Here is a 22,465-nt window from a genome sequence, read left to right on the forward strand (position 1 = left end):
GGCACAAAGATGAAATCACTCATATTAGATACTTTGGCATTGAGAATTCGGAAATACTTGCATTTACTAAAATTAAAAAAAGAATTAAATGTGAAATGTGAGAAGATACTTTTATCTTTTGTTAGGCGTTGTAACGATTACATATTCTCCGATAAAACGATAGAAATGCTATCAACCGCAAATCAAGCAAAAGTATCTAGTGACGATATTACGATATTTAGAGGAACAAAATAGCGACGCATCACTGCGGTGATGAACACTTTCCTTAAAAAAGATATTTTCGTTTTGTGGTTTTATGTTGTGTAATGGCATTAACTGGTTCATGGTTCATAATCATTGTTTAGTTTTGTAGTTTTTTAGTTTTTTAGTTTTTTACGGATGAAGATTAAAGCATTAAATTTTGCAAGAGTAAAAAAAAAATGAAAAAAAGGTAAAAACATAAAAACATAAAAGAGCAAAAACTTCAAGAAAATTACAAACCAAACTAAACTCAACTATGAAGCTTGAGTAACTCAATATGAGCAGATAGATTACCAGCAGCGTCGGCAAAGACAGAAATGTTAGCAAAAAACGTATCTCGGTAGTTAAATGTAAAAGCGGAAATATGACTAAAACGACAACAACAAAAGTTAAGAATTTAGATAAAAAATGTGCAGAAAAAGAGTAAATTGTGTAATAAAAAATGTTATAAAATTTGTGGAAAGAAAATCAGTTTGAAAAACAAAACTGCAGCTAAAAAATCAAAAGCAAACAAAAAGATAAAAACTGCAAACAGCAAGAAGAAGAATCGTTGCTTCTTAAATATCAGCAGAAATGAAGAGCGGGAAAATATCAAGTGAGATTGATGGATGTTTGGTTGAGTAGTTGGATGAATAAATGGATGGATAGATGGTCTGACGGCCTGATGGTCTGATGGTCGGATGGTCGAATGGATAGATGGATGCACACAAATGGACAATTGGATGGACTTTGAAAAACTACAAATCTACAAATTGTAAAGCAAGCTTACTAACATGTTTAAATGCTCAATTTTTGCAATTATTTGCCAGGATAAAATATAAAAAATAACAAAGAAAAAAAAAAAACATTAAAGAATTACGTACCTTATCTTTATGCAGTTTTTCAGTTCTTAACATATTTTTTGTCGAGAGTTCTAATTACAAATTATTATCAGGTGCAAATATACAAGGGAAATGGAAATATTAGATGGAAAAAATTCCTAATAATGTTTATGAACAAATATTAAAACTTACCTTGATTACCTTGAATTTTTGCAGTGTAAACTTCAATATCATCATTGAGTTCAGCCCAGAAAAGATATTATGCTTAATTATTATTCATTAGGAATGCGTAAATCTGCTTTTGATGAGATAAAGTATCTAACAAAATTGTAATGCTAATAAGCACACAACTCTCAAGTGTTATTTTCAGAGTGAACAAAAATTTTTTAATTACAATCAATCAAGGTTCATTTGTTTAAACACTCATTCTCATTCAATGCTAAAGATGAAATTAAACATGCTTAACAAATATTCTTTAAATACCCGGAAAATATTGATATGAGATGGAATAAATGTTATGATGATTGTTTTCGAATTGACTTTGACTGATGGGAAATGTTAAACGTCAAGTGTAATGAGATTTCTTTTAATTTTGGCAAGATATTTATGTTCAAATGGAAACTGTTTAATTTTTAAATATTTCTGCAAAAATAATTGTTATGTAAAAGTATGAAGTGTGGTGTAAAGAGTATATAAAGTGTAAGAGCGTGTGCAAATATCTCGCCAAAATCTATATCTAATGTAGATGCTGGCTTCCGAAAAGTACTAAAAGCATAATTCCTTCATAAGTTTTAACTTTAACTATGTGACTAAGTCATAGTCAAAACTATAAAGACGTAAAGGTTAAACAGAGAGAGGTAAATCAGAGGTATGTAGGTTGATAACTATCATTACACGACACTAGACCATAGTACGGCATGAAGCTAGACTCGACCTACCCTGTAGGATTTCCTGAGGTAACTCTCTTTACAGTGCACTAGACCATAGGTAGTATCTCCTGTAACGCATATCTACAGGCGCTCGAAGAGACTACACCAAAACATATATTGTGCCTATGTCCAGGCTTGACCAGAACTTGGCTTAAGTTTTTGGGGGTTCCCTTCTTTAGCACGCTAAGCGATATCTCCAGCATTAGCATTAGCCAGACTTTTAACTTTATGAATGCTTCTAGCTGGCTCTAACTTCACATTTTTCTACTCATTATTACGAAAATTTGAGGATTCTGTACGGCTTTTTTAGCTAATTAAGGAGGATTTGTTCCTCACCTGCTTGTTTTGCTATAGTACTTAAATGGGTTTACCTATAAGGCAAAAGAAATAGATAATAAAGTAATTTATATATTATAATAATTATTGAAACGACATGCAAATGAATTTTTAAAAAAAACATTCAACTTTTTATAAATATTTAGAATGTTTTACTTTGTATAAACTCTTTCAGAATTTATAGTCTCTCATTTTCAAAGTGATACTTTCGTTGTATATTTATTTGACTTATATTCAAATTCATACAATTACATCTTATCATATGGAGAGTACCAATTGACAGCTCATTCACACAATTGGTGTAAATAAATGTAATGTCAGATGACGTTTAAGACTAAGAAGAATTTACCAACGGTGCATGTAGATCATAATTAAATGAACGAAGCTATTGTCATGCTTCTAGGCACTACTTGCAATGACTTGTGCCTATAAAGCAAATATCATAGTTCAAAACTTTGGACGGTTTGTGACTGGTATGCATATTTATCATTTCAATTATGACCTATTGTGTACTGTGTTAAAACTACTTAAGATTGGTTTCTACGGAGATAAACGCAACTAAACTGATTGCTCAAAATAAAAAACAATTGAAAATAGGAGGAGAAAAATAGTGTGTTATCTAAAAGCTATAAAGAAAAACGAATATGTAAAGCCTGGGGATTATCAGGTAAAAAAGTAAAAAAGTAGCCAAGGAAGCATTAATTGGAAAAAGAGATGATATAATATTTTTTCTGGTGCATGAAATAGGAATAGATCATATTGGAAATATTCATAATATCAATCAACTAATAAAAGGTGTTACAATTATACGATACATAAAAAAAACAACGCTTGAAATGGATGGGACACGTCACATGTTTACTCGTATCTCAAGAAATGCTAACATCATAAATATTGAAAATCGTGCTTAGAATAACAAGAGCGGATCAAGAGCAAGACCAAGAAAAAGTTGGGGTGACATTGTGCAGTAAAATCTAAGAAAAAAATCAGCAACTGAAAAGTAAAATTAAAATATAGGCAAGATTAAAAAGATAGAAGGATGTTGTGGACCACTATCCTAACTAAATTAGTGTTCAATAAAAACACTACTTTCTTTGTACTTTCAGTCTTCAAATAAAAACTATTTACGAATAATTATATACAAGAAATAATTCCAAGACCACTGATGTTGGTTATTTGACAATACTCGAAATAGCTGTAAGGACAGCTAAAAAATCAATTAATTAAAATAATATAAAAAGTATTTTTTGTTGTTGTAGTTCACAACTTTTCAAAACCTCTCTACACATAATTTAAGATAAGCCTTCCTTCAACACTACATTTTGGTAAATAAAGTCTCAGTAACCACTGTTTATCTTAAGATCGATACCATAGTCTTGAATTAAGAGTTATACCTGACTCCAATATAAATCAAGTCAACAAAGTTATTGGCTTAAGAAGATTTAAGTCAGTATAGAGACTTAAGCCATGACTATGAAACCGACTCTTGGAGATTATATCGATTATAAGCACAATATAGCTCAGTGTTATGACCAAATCAAAAAAATATCATGGATATATGAAATCTAAAGTGAGATAATTATATTTACTTTCAAAACCTTAATATTAATTGAAGCTGCGATGCTAATAAGCTGAACTATACCTCGAAGTGACAAAATATTTAGGAATCTATTATAACAATTATTTCTCTTCCACAATTATTATTTCGCTGTTTTGCATTTCAGCAATAATTTAATCCTCTGCTGCTAACAATATTTTAACTCTAAATTGGCAGCATTTTTTATGTTATTCTATGCACATTTTTTACCGCCCATATTCGGCACATTTGGATTGCCGTTGAAGCACATTACCAACTCCTTTAAAACACACATTAGCATCAACTCTGAATAATTTATTAAACCCTGTTCACACATACATTCTTTGACTTGCTTTGTGTACGCCGGAGCCAGCGTCCTCAGCCATCATGGAACGTGCCCTGGCCTTATTTCAGAGCCATGGCTTAAAAGCGATTGTAAATTACTATTTGTTACTCAATGTCAAGATCTTTTGTTTAGATTTTCCTTTCCTCAAACCGTTTCTACGCTCAATTTTTCGTTTTTGTCTTGCCTTTATGTTCAAAAGTAAAGAAAGCAAAACTACTCGTAAATTAAGTAATAATTTATGGTGAGGAATTCGTTAAAAACTGTGTACTCACACAAAGGGTTTCACTGTAAGAAAAAGAAATTGGCAATTAAAGGAATAAAATATTAAAAATATACAGACAATATATTATAGTATAAACCAAAAAAAGAAAAAAAAAGATTAAATAACCAGGCCAAGACATTGGACTTTGTTATATTTATGTTAGAACAGACCTTTGTCACCGTATTCTATCTTATATTTTTATGAATTGACCATAAAAATATATGGACCTGTTAAAAAACATTTAAGTAAGCACTAAACAATATTTCAACAACAAAAAAACTTTTTTTTCGGTGCTTTCCAGATGATATGACATACTTCTTTCTTTTTAAATCCCTTGTTCTTGAAAGATCGTGGGCGCATAATAATAAGCTATTATGGAATAATAATCGTGTAGTTTTCCTTTGCCTACCTGATTGCAAAGCTATTGCCTTTCTCTAGCACTTCTTCTGTCTTCGAAGGTGATTACTCCTTCTGCAGAGAATAAGAACGAGGAATGAATATGTCCAATCCAGCTTGATTCCTAAATTATGTCATATATTACATTAGTTAGTTGGTTGTGGTGGAGAGAGGACGAATCCTCCTCAAATAGCTAAGGATGAAAGCCGTTTTGAATCCACAAAAACCTCGTAATAGTGGGTAGTAGATAGAGGGTCAAACTAGAACCAACCAGAGGCATTAACAAAAGCAAGAATCTGGCTAATGCTGATACTGGAGATATCGCTAAGTGAGTTGAAGAAAGGAAATTACAAGGAATTATTACATTACTATGACAGTATTATTCATTATGCTATTAATAGTACCTTAGTGAGTTCTCGTTACTAATACCACAATATGCTTTGCATTTGCAACTAGTTTTGATGTAATCCAATCAATTACTTTAATGATTCCCGATCGTTTCAACATTTTACAGAAGCGGCAGATACTGATTTCTAAAAGACCCATTTTGTTGTGATAGTAATTCGGCATACAGTGTCGGCATATAGTGTTGATCTCCAAAATATACATTTTGTTGTGATAGTACGTCGGCATACAGTTTCTTATCTGAAACATGGTGACAATTTTAATATATACTCTGTTCAGTTTAAGAAGTCTATTAGAGATAGTCTCATATGAGTTGATAAATTTTAAAACTGTGAAGGTCTTTTTTTATCCTTTACTGTTTATCCAGTAGTTTGAAATCTTTTAAGTATTTAAGTTTATCCACAATGTGTCTTCTTGATAGAATACAGAATGGCTCAGATGCAATTAATTTATGTTTTTTTTTATGTTAATTATTTGTAAATACAATCTGTAGAAGAGCATTCAGTATTACTTATGGATTTAAAGTGGAATGAAATAATATGTAGACATGTGCTAAACACTTAGTAGTAAACACCGCTAAAGTTCTGTAAATGTTTAATATCAGTGAGATCCGATGTAGAAAATCTTCTTAGTCGACGTAAGTGGCTGTTATCTGATAACAGCTTGTGTGCATCTGAGTTCGAGTGTATTGATAGTCTTGTTCGGCAGTTTTTGCTGATAGTTTGTATTATTTCAAACACCGATAGGACGTGGAGATCGCGTTGACTCATTTTTTGGAACATATCATGGTGCAGCAGACAATAAACGAAGTTTTTCTGATTCAAAACCCTATAATGTCGCTATATTAGTTTACGCAGCTGTTCCCCAGATCGAGACACCGTAAGTCAATATTGGTATTTAAAATAACTTCATATAGAAGTACTTTATTGTTCAGTTATTGCTTTGAATTTTGGCAAGGAAGCCAGTACATAGAGCGCATTTTCAGAACCAGTTGCTAACGTTTCGTAAATATATTGTATTTCCAGGTCAATATATTTACTTGATGGGACAAGCAGCACTTCGTTGCTTTCGTATCCTTAAGACCCATCACAAGATAACGTTGAAACTTTGTCTGAGTTTATTAAGAAGAGTTGAGTATAAAGACTTTACATGTTAAATAAAATGCATTTAGAAAAAAGAAGATTGACGTGTATTTAAAAAAAAAGTGAAGTCCATACGACTGCATCTGTTAAAATGTTTATATATATTTATTCTTTATCTGCGCAATGTCAAGCTCACACGTGAATGTCCCACATTTATGTAATATCGATCGTTTGATATTATTAAATTTTTTTTTTTTTTTATTATGAAATTTGACTTGACTTTAATTTTTAATCAGTTTCTGGTGTGTCTTGGCAAAATATAAATTACAAACAAATGAAAAGAAGCCGAAAAAATTCAGTCAAAATTCAGAAAGTGTGCGCTGCACGTCAGTAGCATCATTATCATTATTTTTTATGACATTAGCATAAAGTTAACAACACCAGAACACACATCACACGCTATATATACAAATAAAAAATGTTTCCATATACTTATAATACATGTTAAATACGAGGGCGGTTTGATAAGTCAGTGACTTTTTGAATAAAACAAATTTTTTTCGGCAAATAAACATTCTATTTTTCTACATAATCACCTTTTAGCTCGATACATTTAGTTCAGCGTTTTTCTAATTTTTTTATACCCTCCAAGTAATAGATTTTCTCAAAGCTCTCAAAATACTCAATTCTCTTGCCGCCCAGCCATTTCTTTAGGTTTGGAAAGTTTGGAAACAGCACATAATCGCAGGGGGCTGAATCTGGAGAATATGCTGGATGGGGTAGCAGTTCGTATTCCAATTTGTGGATTTTGGCCATCGTGACTATACAAGTGAAAAATCATTAACTGAACGACGTAGCTTGTTCAAAATTATAAAGTTGCCCACTGGTAGATTATAGCTGACGGCAGCACTGTTGCATTTGGAATAAGTACGCGGCAAATTCAAAAAGTCACTGACTTATCAAACCGCCCTCGTATATATATTTATACATAGATATGGTGGCATATACATGTATGGTATTGCCGTATACGGGTGTGTTGGCGCACATGTGATATACTTTTGAAACAGCTGTAAATGTGAGATTTCGAAGTAATAACCCAACAACCCATAGACATAAACGAAATGAAATGTGTGAGCGAAGAATAGAAAGTGCACGTACCACAAATATTTATACAGCCACAGTGGTGGGCAAATTAAATTGTACTAAGCTGATGAAATAAATCTTATACGAAACATAACAACTTTATGCAATAATAAGTAACTTGAAGTGACTAAAACGCAATAAATATCTGCAGTTGTTGGCTCTTTTAGGCAGTTCAACTAAAGCAGCGCACATCGCATTTAGATGGCTAGATGGCTAGATTGCTAGATGGCTCAATTCAACTCAAGCGCCCCAGTTTGCCAGCACTCCACTGTAAGCCAATTTGAGGCAAAAATATGTGATGAAAAGTAGGTATTGTATATAGATACATATGCATACAAATACATTATAATACATTTGCATAGATAAATCACGCGTAATTGAAACTAGACAATGAAAAGAAAAAAGTTAAAGGAAAAAATTGTTCGCAAAGTAACGAAATAGTACCTCCGCCTTTCGTTGTGGGAGCGTGATTTTCCTCTTTTCAAGTTTTTCTTTTCGTTGGGTATTAAATTGAAAGTTTTCAAGTCATAAACATCGGAAACCGACAGGAAATATATTTATTCAAATTTTTTATTTAATTTTTTTTTTCTGTGATTTGATTTCTTTAAATTTTATTTGAGTTGTACGATTTCTGCTGGATGTCTCAGCAATTTCACTTAGTCGTGCTTGTTTTGAATTTTGTGACAAATGCGTTTCAAATTTGCAAAAATCTATTAAGTGAAAATGGAAAATTAATTATTTTCCGTTTGTGCTGCGAATGTTTTCCTTTGCTTTGAATTAATTATGTTGGCAATATGGGCGCAGATAACAGATGACAGATGACAATTATTGCCTTTATTCTCACAGAAATTGAAAGACGAAAAAGTCCAGACAACAGAAAGTTGTCAGCATGGAAAATTGCAATGAAATTGTATCTATGAAATTGTCGTCAGTCAATGAATCAAAAGGCTACTACAATTTCACTGTCTGTTATTTTTTAATAATATAGAGAAGAGGCCGCTTTTGATGGCAAGAACTTATTTATGACATAGTTGGTTTGTGGATAGAAGAAAAGTACATACAAAGTTTAGCACTAAAGGAAATATCAAAGGAATTTTCAACATTTCAGTACAAAATACATAAAGCAATTAATTAAGACTTGTTTGGGAGTTGAAGTTTTCTAAACTTTAAAGATTAAATTATTAAACAAGAATTGTAAAAATGAAATTAAATATGCCTTAGTTGTGTGTTTAAAGTAAAAATGGAGGAATTCTAGGCATACTGTGACTAAAGTTCAAACACTAATTAAGTCACAAACGGTTTTTTAGAGAAAGAAGTGGAGAAAGCGGAGTAGAATACATTAAGTAATCGCCTCGCTCTTATAATACACTTTTATTGCATCTTTATTTTGGATTTGTAAATCTGGGGCAAAATGTATAACACTTGAGATTCGTTGATTACGCAAGATCAAGATCAGGGTGACAAGATCACCCTGAATTTAACAACTATTTTATATGATTTGATAGAGAAAGAGTTTGATTTGATACATGAATTTATTAAAAATATAAATGGCAACTAACACTACTACAGACATGTTAGATTACCCTAAGAGTATTTGGTTGGACAGCAAAATTTGAGAGATCAAGTAGATATACGGTGTATACCTATAATAATAGAATAAAACCAGAAACATAAATTTTGAATTTCGCAAAGATCCCAATCACAGATATTTTAGATTATATATAAAAGATCATAGTTTGTGACTGATAAAGTTATACATAGAATAAGAATGAGATTAATGGAATTACTTCAATATACTAAAGAAGGTAGTTCAGTTCTACTATTCAAACCATAAACAAATACGTGAAAAACCAAAATTACTTCAGCTTAATAGAGTATTATTATTTCCGAATTTTCTTCTCCAGACTGAGAGAATCAAATTATCAAGAAGATAATATATATATATATATATATATATATAAATATCTAAATATATATATGTATACATATAAATATATATAACAAAATGCGTATATATTTTAGTATATAAATAGGTATATTTAACATAGCATGCCATTACAATTAAAACAAATCCTACACATATATAGGGACATTCTCAGGAACCTCCAGTAAAGTTCGAAGATGAGACCTTGATCTAAGACACATTAAAAAATCGTGCCGGTAGTAAATGATTCATTGTCGGTGATTACTGAGTTATAGACCCCTCTACTCAAAGAGAAAGCTAAAGTCGAAAATATCTGTAGCTTATCTGTAGGTGACAAATGTCAGAATTTGCACCAATTACGAGTAAATATGTATATTCTTGTATGGACATATAAGCATATCCACACATAAATGAATATCTCTTAATTTCGGCCACAGAAAATATGTACAAAAATAATATTTAAGGTAACAGAAACAGATATATGATTGTCAGTACAATTGTCATGACCCTTAGAGAATAAATCAACAAAAAAATACAGAATTTGTAATTTATTGAATTATTGAAATTTAAAAAATCGATACTTCATTGAAATTTCTTCAAAAAAATAATCTAATCAAAATAAGTTTAAACATTTATTTAACTAAACGATAACTCCACATTATCGTGAAATTTATTTACAACATAAAATCAAAGCTAAAATCGCATAATGATGTTCATAATATATTTAGGATTCCTGAATTTCGGTCATAGAGCCATTGTTGGAGTGATGTTGGCTTTTGTTGTGCTTTGTCTGGATCCTTTTGTAGGTTAATAGAGATTTTCAATATTCATATAACAATATGTCACTTTTATTTTATGTTTACAGTTCTATCCAGATGGTGATGGAATCATGGCTGATCTATTCGAAATAATGCATCGTTTGAATGATGCGAGTGATTTATTCCATAATCGTGTCGTACATAATGAAAGGCCAATTTTGGTGGAACCCTTCTTAGCAGATGGCATCAACATGTAGCATGTCTTTAACTATTAATGATATAACTATTGAAGCACAACGATTTTCCAATATTTTAATTCACAACATTAAATTTAATTAAATTTCAATTGCAAGTATATTACTTATACCATAGAATTATTAAATGAATTATTAAATTTTATCTCTAAACATTAACTTACATCTTGTTAATTATTAAGAAATATTGTTTATAGAGCTATTAATAAAATATTCACTTGCTCACTCCAGTTTTCTACATCAAATGCGGTCAGTGCGCTCTCATCTTCATCTCATTCCACTAGAGAAACGGTGTTTATCTCCAACTCTGATTTAAATATCGCTTTCGGTCAATTATCAGGTTCCATCTTCACGACATTATCAAGCCAGTGAAGCGGTTCGATGTTGATTCATGAAACAATATCAAATCATATAAATAGATGGATGATGGATATGAATGATACCGTATTCTTCTAGGGTGCAATAAAGTGCAATAAAGACTGACTAAAAAAGTGTAACTGGTTTTCGTTTTTTCGATCTAACTCATTTATTTCTAACTTAATTTTTTGACAAAGTCATTCTCAACAAATAACTTAAAGTCTGAAAGCGAAAAAAATTATTAACGTAGTCTTGATTTTGTTTGTTAAGATGTGTAATTTTCTCTTTCTGGCTCTTTTAGTAACTCTCATGCCATTGACTGACGTTCTAGTTTTGGATTGTATTAAGAACACCAATCATCAATCATCAACCAATATGTTTGACAGATTCTAACAGGTCTTTAGTATGTATATAAAGTGGGTACAATATATCTCTAGGCTGCACTGTAAAATCTTCTCAACTTCTCAACTAATTGTTATATATCAAGTAACTGTTTTTCTTTATGTTTTTGCTAAGTCCATAAAAATTGTGAATTTAAAATATTTTTCTTTATGTGCACCTCATTTGGTCGACACTGGGATAATCTAGTAATCTACATTACTTTTATTACGAAACCTCTTTAATTTGTTTAAAAGACTAATTGAACGGTTACTTTCTTTAAGGTGATCTATGGTCCCTTTAGTCATTAGTCATGTCGTGCGAATGGAAGAAATTGCTCCGGCTAGAAAGCTGTTTGATACGGTACCCGCAGGTACAAAACGCGGTAGAAGACGTCTGCATCTTCGGTGGAAGGACCAGATGACCAACGATTTGGGGGCGTTCGGTAAGCAACTCATCGGGCTGGCGGGCGAAGGCTACTTGAAGCGGCCAACGACGACACATATCTGTAATATATATATGGATATATATATGGATATATATATGGATATATATATGGATATATATATGGATATATATATGGATATATATATGAATATATATATGGATATATATATGGATATATATATGGATGTGTATATGGATATATATATGGATTTTACTGCTTTAATAAAACAACACAACTATACATTAAGACTTAAACTGTGTTTTATAGTCTACAAGCTTTGAATTGCTCGAACAGTTCAAGTATGCCAGATACTCCAACACTTCACTTCAAACGTTCGAAGCTGTTCAAGCCAATCGAAGTTATTCGATCTATTCAAAGGTCTATGTATAGCATTTACAGCATAGTATATTTGTAGTATTTATAGATTTATATAGTATTTTATTTTAGTTTTATTTCATACAAATACACAGCAAATACTCGAACTTCATATGGTGTTCGAACATATTCGAAAGGCTCGCTCTGCTAACGCCTTGAGTTCAATACATTATTATTATAGTTAGGGGATTTGACACTGCGACCGTCTTGTCTATTGTGTTCCCTTCTAGGTTTAAAATATGTCTCTAAGTACTGTAGCGTTAATAAAAAAGTAGTATAGAACCTACTTTATTGTGTCTTATTGTCTCTTCCGTAAGAATATACAGGAACCTATTCCGTATGTGCATTAGCGCAGGGCATTCTAACAGCACATGTGTGGCCGACTCCTCACTCTCTTCACAGAATCTACAGTTTGCATCCGTTAGTATACCCACTCTTGTAAGCTTCTGTTTCACTTCATAGTGTTCTGAAAGTTTTTTATTTGATAGGTTCTTACAATCCTGATATCTCTTACTGTTATAGGTACCAATGAGTGATTTGGATTGTTTTAATCCTGGTAGTTTATCTCAGTAATACTTTTTATTCTGGTTCTCCTTTATTTTTATAAAGGTCCACAAAAAGACTAGGAAATTTTGAAGTTACGAATAGTTCGAGTTATATAATATATGGAGCAGTGATTTGAACCTTTTTAAGGACGTTAAGTTTCATTATTTTTTATTTCGTTATTTGTAAGACTTTATTGTTGAAAAACTTATATAAGGAAATGGTGGCAATTAAAATTGTTTTCGGAGCAAAATTATTTATATTCCAATATCTATAAAAATTGAAACTAAATATTTTTACTTAGATTTTTTTTTTTTTTTTCACTAAAAAGAATAAGAATAAAGAATAAAAGAATAAAATATTTTTACTTAGTGAATGATGGTAAGTAAATATGAAAGTAGTGCATATTTTTTGAATTATATTAAATTTCAAATATTGATTGATGTTAAAAAATATTTATTCTGGTTTCTTTATTTTGGGTGATTCATGATGAATGACTTTTGTACATTTTATACATTTTTATTTTACGAAAAAAATATTTATTAATAAAAATAACGCTGAAAACACGATGCTCAAGGCATCATCAATTTTAACAAACAATGCAATTGAAGACAGCAACTGTCACGTGAAAGCTTATGGCTTTCACTGCAAGGATGAAAATATAACAACAATTTTTACAGTAACTTACATGCAAATTTACATACACAAATGCAGACGGATGGACGGGCAAAATTTATCTGATCTCAAATATTCTATGAACAGAAAGAAGTAAGACGTCCAATCAATAAATATGCATAATTCCTTTTTGAAGAGTACACTCTCCTACATACGAGTTCATGGTATTGTAAGTGCTTGAATAAATACGCAAAATCTTAAACAACCGAAAATGTTTATGGGTAAATATTGAACAATGAAAACATCTTATTTATAACTCAGCTCACACTTAAGCATTTGTTTAAACTGAAAAATACTTTTAATTTTTCTTACAGAATTTTTGGTTTTTTTCTGAAAATATTTCCATGATTTTATTTTATATTTGGGCTTCGTAGATTTCAAAAGCAAACAGATATACAGATATACAGATATTGTTAATAATATTAAGTCATAAAATAAGCTTAACACTGAAGTCAAACAATAAGCAGACACTTGATAAAATATAAGTATTATGCACCGGATTTACATTAATTATGAAAGTTCATTTGCGTACACAAGATGCGAACCGAAGGAATTTATTTATTTAAATCCACAATAAAAGTCAACATAAATTTCATACTCAACTCAGGCTAAGTTAAATTGAAAAAGAAATATAAATTACGAATTATGGAATACTTCCTCGGAATTTTCGACCATTTTCGTTACTAAACATATATTTAAAAAAAAATATTATCCAAATAAATTAATGCACGAAACGAAATTGGAAAAAATTAAAGTTTGAAAAAAATAAATATAAAAAATAATTATTTAATAATAGCTTGCTAATGGGCTAATATCATTAATACATTTATGGTTGCTCTTAATTAACTTTTTAAAATGATATATGTGCGCGGCGGTTGCAGTGAATGAAGCATCTTCCTCCTGTCAACGAGACCAATCCAACGTATGTATCCCTTACATGTGTGTCTCATATTCTGTAATTTAAATCATACACTCGAATTAATTTAACAAAAAGTCACCTTAAGGCACCTAAAGACATTTAAAGACACCTTGATTCTTTGAACTTCTTAACTAATGAAGAGCGCAGTCTGTTCACAAACTGACTGGTTTTCACTTCAAGCCCCAAACAAATGTGCTTTTTCGGAAGCTCAAAAAAATGTACACCCCCTAGGCGTATAAAAGACCTACCATTAATATATCTTCTGTGGAATTTAACTTCACAAAACAAAAAAAAAACAATTTTTAGTTTTAGCAGATAGATAGTAGATAGTAGATGTTATTTTAGTAGAAAAAATAACAATTAATTAACTTAGATTTTGTTACTCCAAAGGTAAACATTTAAATTCAAAACCAACACGCTACTTCTATAATGGTATTTTAACATAATTATTAACTAATATAGTTGATTAAGAGAATTATAAAAAAAGGAAAGGGAACACACATATAAAACATATTATCAAAAATCTAAAAATCAACAAAAAAAAAATTTACTCCATATATTAAAGAATAATTATATACCACAATTACATATATATGTAATAGATGTAGAGGTTTGTTCAATACCGTCACAAAATAGCTACAGTGTGAACCCTCTCAAGCGAAGAGGCTCAGTCATTGGCAGTCAGCTTTTCTTATTTCAGAGAGTACTAGGTACTTGATAAATGCCCGGTCTAAGTAGTTTTTTGGAAAATTATATTTTATACTTCAAAACAGTTCAAGATATTTAGATATCTTTTAAATAATAGAATTTATCAAGTTCTCCAAAATATACCTCAGTTTCCCCTTTCACTCCGTCATTAGTTGCAAATCTTTTTCCCTTCAGCCGGCTTTTCCAATCTGGAGAATACAGTGAATGAGGAAGCAATTCGTACTGTAATTTACATCATTTTCCCATTGTTTTCATTGACGTATGAGTGATTGCATTATCCTACAAAAACAAACTAGTTTTCTTCGATTAATGTGATCGTTTTTTTTCGATTTCTTCATGCAATCGATTCAACAATATGCAATAGTAGTCTGATGTTATTATTTATCCTTTTTTGAAATAGTCTATGAAAATTATTTCACTTGAATTTCGAAATACGAAAGCCAAAACTTTTCCAGCTAATTGTTGAGTTTGTGGTCATTTGGGAGCACTTCCCCGGGCTCTACCCATTCTATGGCTTGTTGTATTCTCTCAGGTGTGAAGTAATGGAACCAAGCTAAAACCCAATTATCTGTTAAAGTCGAAACTTTTACATTTATCAGTTAAAACTTGTCAGATATACAAAATATGATTTGTATATATTGTTTTGGTGTTGCCACTGTTGTGAAGTCAGCTTTTTATCAATTCCCCAAATATCTGGCTAAAAGAATTAAAATTGTGTTAAAAACTTATCAGTCAAATTTTGGCCATTTAGGAGAGTAATCCGGCCAAAAATTAATTGTTTTTTTATTGTTACAAAAAAAGAAGGCCAAAAGACAAGTATTAAAAACTCATCAGTCACATTTTGGTCCTTCTAGAGTGGTATCCGGTCAAAAGAAGCTGTTCCATATAATGAAAAAAATAAAATGTAGAACTTTTTTTTTGGAAAATTTTCCACAGAAGACAAGTGTTCATTAGAAAAATTTACGCACGTTTATTTTATAGCCCTATTTACGGAATACGTTGTGGAACTAGTCGTATACCTTGGATTCCTACTCTTCACTTAAGCTAGTGACAAATGATAGTGTTATGTTGAGGTTTTTCCGAATGAGTGTAATTGAGCACTTTTACTCTTTTTTAGTTGGGGAATTTCTAAAGAGCCCCCTCCTTCTCTTTGACTAATTTATATATTCCTCATAAGCTTCGCTGATTTATTCGATGACTGATTTAAGATCTGCATACCGTCCCGTACGGCTAGTGACTGCTCTCAGATTAGATAGTGGTATATAAGACAGCCTGTCAGTTTTCACGTAAAACTTCAATGCTCACTCTTTTATGTGTTTTTTGACCGGGTCAAGTATTTCTACGATTCGAGTAAAGGCAGTTGCACAATATTTGACCAGTAAAATAAACAAACGTAGATATCTGATTTATTGAAATATGCTAACGTCAAATATATAAAAGTTTTATGATATATTCTCATTGATATAATTTTATTTTTATTATTTTAATTTTCACATTTTTCGGTATAACTTTAGAAATTGCCTCATAAAATTGTTAGTTTCAGTTATCGATTTATATATATAAAATACTGTACAAAACTATTTAATTAGCGGTGGTGCATTTGGATGCACTAAAGCCGTCAAAATTATTGCCCGTACCAAATCGTTCGCATATTTCACAAGAGATTTACCCAAATATTTTTCAATTTTAGGAGAAAGAAAAATTTTTGTTGATAAAAACAAAAAAGAGGTAAGCATTGAAACCTAAACGTCACATAAATTTTTATATTTTTTCATAAAGAATTGTAATTAATTTAAAAAAGATATGTAGTCATCAAAATGTTTAAAATTTTATTAAATCATAAAACTAAATTGGAGCAGAGTTTTCAAAATAAAAAAATCACTTCTTAATATATTTTTTAGGCATTTATTACAGCGTTTACGAACTCGTGTGATTAACGAAGTTAAGTTGAAAAGTTTCCTATTTTTTACAATATAAGATCGGTAAAACCTGCAAATATTTTTTCTATTGCAGGTCATTATGAAAACTGCAATTCGCAAACAAATGGTTTCCATCCACGAAGCAGTGATCTTAAATATTTATGATCTAAACTGGATTAATGGATACACTAATACATTTGGATTCGGTATTTACCATACTGGTGTTGAGGTTTATGGTGTAGAATACTGTTTTGGTGGTCATCGTTGGGAGTCCAGCGGTATTTTTGAAGTTCCTCCACGTAACGAAGGAGTATTGGGTGCAAACGTGCGACTACGACAAAGTATCCGAATCGGTACAACTGCTTTGTCAGAGCAAAGTGTAAAGGAATTGATACATGCAATGGGAACTATATTTACTGGAAACCGGTACCATTTGATACAAAATAACTGTAATCATTTCTCTGGTGCCTTCACAAAACTGTTGTGTGGCGTAGACATACCAGCATGGGTCAATCGTTTAGCTCGCTTTATATCGAATGCTCCGTTTCTGCAAAAGTGCATACCACCAGACTGGCTAACACCACATGATCAACGACCAGGTGAACAAGAAGGTTCTGAAAATCACACACCAGGACCTCAACAATAATGTTATCCATAATATCATCTATTCTGCTGTCAACATATTTTTGGGTATAGTTTAGTTCTGGAATATCAAATAGGTGATCAAAACAATCGATTCATTACAATCTATTTTTTAAGTGTATACAATTTAAATAAACTACTTGTCGATATGGCATTTTATTTCATAAATACTCTTAAAGAATATTTTGTAATAAAGATTTTTGTACATAACTGAGTATTTATATAGTGCCTTGAAATAAAAAATTATTTGGTACAATTAAAAATAATGTTATGTAGATACTAGGATTGAAAAGAATGTAACTGAGAGCTGGAAGAGTAACATTTGTACACCGTAGCTTAACGTATAATATAAGAGCCGTCACAAACATACTCTACAAGTATCTAAACTTGTTACAAGAAAAATTATTGATAACAACTAGTCAACATTTTTCTGAAATTCCATAAAGGTTTCATTTCTACTCTGATAAAAAAATGACATTCGTAAGAAGCAAGTAAGATTAATGGGAAAATAACCACAATAAATACTCTAACAAGTGAATTGGCTAACCCTTTGGATGTTATCTCAGAAATAAAGCAATGCGCTATCCTCATGAAACTCATCGTTTCAGGTGGGACTAAAAACAACTTATTCCAACTATAGCGTTCAAGAAATGTATAGACTCAAAATTCGTTTATTCAAAATAATGAGATTTGCATACTTTGCAGTAGTGACTACCGCTATGAAATGCACATCAATAGCAACCCAAGGGCAAATACAGGCAAATAATAGGACCTACTTCATACGTAAACCTTTTTCAATCCAAAATTTTGTTCGGTTATAATGCACAAATGTTAATTAGAGCCATTCTAACGTATGGAATTAATATCTGAACTTTTAAAAATGTTGACATAGCAGAACTACTCATAAGGGAACGTAAGATTTTGCGAAATATACATGTCTCTATAGCCATATTCCTAACATTGAAAATGCTTGAGATATGAGATACATGAAATCCCATCGTTTTAGATGGTTGAACTAAGCGGTTCCGGCTGCAGAGAAAATATAATTGAGAAAACATTAATCCACTCCGAACTGTTGTGCTAAGAATGATCATCACTATCATTTTGAGTATAAATATTAAACGAATTGACAATTGAAAACCTTGGTTCAAATTTAAAAACAAATATATACATACACAAAGCTGTCAAAATATTGAAAATAAAATAAGCTTTAAAAGCTGTCAATAGAAAATAATTTAAAATACAATAAGCGCTTCATACTATATTTTTTAGCTAATATTGTATATAAATATAGAATTGTAGCATTAGCAAATTCTTGTAATTGACAAGGTAAATTGAAAAATTTCCAGATTTTTCATTACCATTACCTTAGCTATGACATTTTCTCTATTCCAGAACGTTATGCAAACTAACAAACAAAAAACTTCCACCCAAGAGCCTGTATTTTTAAATATTTATGATCTGAACTGGATTAATGGATACACTAATATATTGGGATTTGGCATTTACCATACAGGTGTTGAGGTCTATGGTAAAGAGTATTGTTTTGGTGGTCATTGTTGCAAAGCAAGTGGTATTTTTATAATCCCTCCACGTAACGAAAGAGCATTAGGTACAAATGTGCGACTACGCCAAAGTATGCGCATCGGTGCAACATCTTTATCGGACCATAATGTAGAAGAGTTAATAGATGCAATGGGAACTACTTTTTCTGGAAGTCGTTACCATTTAATACAAAATAACTGCAACCATTTCTCAAATGCATTAACAAATGTATTATGTGGCATAGATATACCATCTTGGATCAATCGTTTAGCACGCTTTTTCTCGAATGCACCGCTACTCAAAAAATGTTTACCATCGGATTGGTTGACACCTACAACTCACCGTTCAAATGGATATGAAAGTCACAGATCAAGGCGCTAGCAATAATATTATCGATAATGATATATACTTATACTGTGTTATCAATATCTTATCAATTATACATCTAAAACAATTTGGCGGTCCAAGCGATTATATGACAATCTTATATTTTATTTTTACAACTATTTGGAAGAACTATATACAATAAAGATTTTTTAAAAACATACCTTCTGAATTTCTATATAAGGAATCAAAGTTAATAATGGTCAATTATAATAACTTGATATTCTTAAACTGAAAAAAACGCAAATTCTGAAATGAAGAACTTTTAAAAAACTCTAAATTTATATTTATATATATTGTGAAAAACTCCAGAAGGATTCGCGTTGTATTAAATAAGGTCAATACGAAAATATATGTAGCTCCATTAAAACAACTGTATTTGGCATAAATAATAAACATACTAAGTTATTAAGCAGCATTGAAAGCTTGCTTCAGATTTCTTGCTATCCTATGAGTACTTCATACCCCTCATTTATGAATAAGAGCTGTTTAAACTAATCGATGATATAAACAACGCTGAGCACCTCGCCTGTAATTGCCCAACATTTGCGATTGAATTTAGAATGTTGAGTTATGTTAGCTTAATCATGCATCGTCTTTAAACTTTTTCTATACCTTCTGGACTCATCAAGGAAATTAAGAAATATGAGTCTAGGCTAATCTATTTCACTGACTGAGTTCCTTATGGCTGAGTTCCTCAATTGGTAAAATTGGCTGAGTTCCTCAATTGGTAAAACTGGGATAATTTGTTCAATGGAGATGATCTTTTAATATACTTTTAGTGTGAGTTTATTTTGAATTGGTAAATATGGGACAAAATGTATAATACTCGAGTTTAATTTATTACAGTTTAGATATTTTACCAGAGTAGGAAGATAGATAAGTTTAATTTAGTTTTATATATGTATTTATGAAAGGTATAAATGTCTAATAACGCTACAACAAAAATGATATTTGGGTAACAAAATTTGACAGATCTAGATTGAAAATCTAGAAAATCTGGTAAATCTAGATTGAATCCAGATTAAGCAGTCGAAGTTTCTATTAGTTTTTTTTTGTCCTATAATCCAAAAACCTCAGTGCTTGTTCAAAATAAGAGTTTATTGTGAAGGGACCTATAAGCAATTATACGTATGAAGTAAATCTTTTACTGTTGTATTTTCAAAATTTTAAAAATAATAACATCTGATTGATTCAAAGCAGAGTTATTACGAACGAAGAGAAATATTCTAAAATATTAGTATCCTATACGACACAACTCTACTATTTAAATTTAAGTATATAATATTATTAGTAAAACAGTTGAATTTAATTCACCACTTTTATGCATTCACTTAATTAATGAATTCTAATAAATTTAGCTATATTTAAACATATTTAATTGTTATTATGTTGAGGCTAGTTGAGTCAGTGCACCTGAGCACTTTTACTCTCTTATAACTGCGAGGTTTCTTCAAAACCCCTCTTTGCGCCTTGACTGGATTATTGTTTATCACTTCATCAGACTATGCAATAACCGACCTTAGATCTGCACACCTCCCCGAGGACCCTGTAACCATTCTGAGATTTGATAACGCGGTGTTGGTAAGTCTGTCAGATTTCGCAAATAATTTAGGGCTCTATCCTTTATGTATTTTTTAATCGGATCAATCTTGATGTCCCTGAGGACGTCATTCATCCTAATGTTATATATACATTTTAAAACTAATGTGTTGTGTGTTTTAGAATATTAAGTTAAAAAATTTTAATCAGCTAATTCATGAGACATACATTTTTGTATAGATTATCCATACTTATGTATTCACTTATACCTTCATTTATATTATTCTATACTAAATGTGAAGGCGTGCAAGATTCTTTAAAATTCCCGCTATGCCGAAATAATTAAAAACTGTAATAAACGCCTCAGGTGAGTAAAAATTACAACAACAAATTAGGCAAAAATATTACAAATATCTTTCTAATTAAATTTTTTTTATAAACAAATTAGTAACAACAAATATACTTATACTTAAAAAAAACACTGTACGCCCAAGTTTTTTTTAAAAAGATTTGATTAAAAACAAATTTTTGCTACTACTCAAAACCTATATGTTAGAGAAATCTTTATTGTTGCTTGAAAATCACATTGAAGTAGATAAAATGAAAAAAAAAAAATTTTCTATTAATTTAGTTTCGATACAACCAGCAACACTACAAATATTTTACTTCAGGTTATCACATATCATTAATCAATTTCTTATTTCCACACACACTGGGCAAAAGAAAAAAATATTAAATATTGAAAGACTGGCAGACAGAACCGGCCGGTTCTGTCCTACTGCCCCAAACGTGTAGCTACGCTCTGATAAGAACAACGTCACTTGATACGCGTTTAATATGCCCTGAATAATGTGTATGATAGGAATACATGAGAACAAGTCAAATGTTCAAATGTTCAAATGTCTGGTCTGGCACTATAAAAGACATAATGATATGCAACGAAAATAGTAGAATTCTGTTATATTAACAAGAAAAAAAATAAAAGCACCGCAAAGATGAACTGAAAAAAAAAACCAAAACGACAGATAAAAAATGTACACATGAAATGTGTATTGTTCACAATCAAACCTCTAAAGCCAAACCCAAACTCCAAACTCCAAATACCAAACACCAAGCCAAGTCAAACCCAGCTAAAGCAATCCAGTTCAGGTCGGCATTACAATTAAAAACCGCCAACAATAGAGGAAGCAACGCAGCAGTTTGCTACCGCCGCAATATTATCTTACGAAAAGCCACTCCATTCAAAATGAATATTTTTGTATTAATTTTCTATACTCTACATTCGATATTCTTAATTAATTAATAATTAATTAATGTGTTTACAATGTGTTGGCAACATTCTCAGTTTTCACAGCTGCCACTGCCGTGGTCGCCACCTTTTTAAAAAGTTCCACTGCACGCTACATGCAGCAGATAAGAATAGAACATCTTTAAATGTTACCAGTGTTACCAGTGTGCATATTATCAGAAACACTTAATTTATCAGACACTAATTTATTATATATTGGATGTATAACTAAAAACCTGGGTTGTTCTCTGATATTCTGCTCACGACATT

General features: G+C 31.0%; 1 protein-coding gene across 2 annotated transcripts; it reads left to right on the plus strand.

The window, feature by feature from the left end:
- The first annotated feature begins 16,348 nt into the window (after positions 1–16,348).
- LOC119689295 (deubiquitinase DESI2-like) lies at positions 16,349–19,490 on the plus strand. Of its 2 annotated transcripts, XM_038104087.1 has the most exons (3): positions 16,349–16,603; positions 16,777–16,817; positions 16,889–17,680. In XM_038104087.1, the coding sequence occupies exon 3, from the start codon at positions 16,895–16,897 to the stop codon at positions 17,438–17,440; it is 546 nt and encodes a 181-aa protein (XP_037960015.1). In that variant the 5' UTR covers positions 16,349–16,603; positions 16,777–16,817; positions 16,889–16,894; the 3' UTR covers positions 17,441–17,680. The 2 variants fall into 2 exon arrangements, with proteins under 2 accessions (XP_037960015.1, XP_037960016.1); XM_038104088.1 differs by lacking the exons at positions 16,349–16,603; positions 16,777–16,817; positions 16,889–17,680 and adding exons at positions 18,680–18,765; positions 18,832–19,490.
- The last annotated feature ends 2,975 nt before the right edge of the window (positions 19,491–22,465 follow it).

The sequence above is a fragment of the Teleopsis dalmanni genome, chromosome X (genome assembly GCF_002237135.1).
Source record: "Teleopsis dalmanni isolate 2A chromosome X, ASM223713v2, whole genome shotgun sequence".
Lineage (NCBI taxonomy): Eukaryota > Metazoa > Arthropoda > Insecta > Diptera > Diopsidae > Teleopsis > Teleopsis dalmanni.

Coding starts and splice junctions, on each gene's coding strand:
- LOC119689295 (XM_038104087.1), top strand. CDS start 16,895: ATGAAAACTGCAATTCGCAAACAAATGGTTTCCATCCACGAAGCAGTG.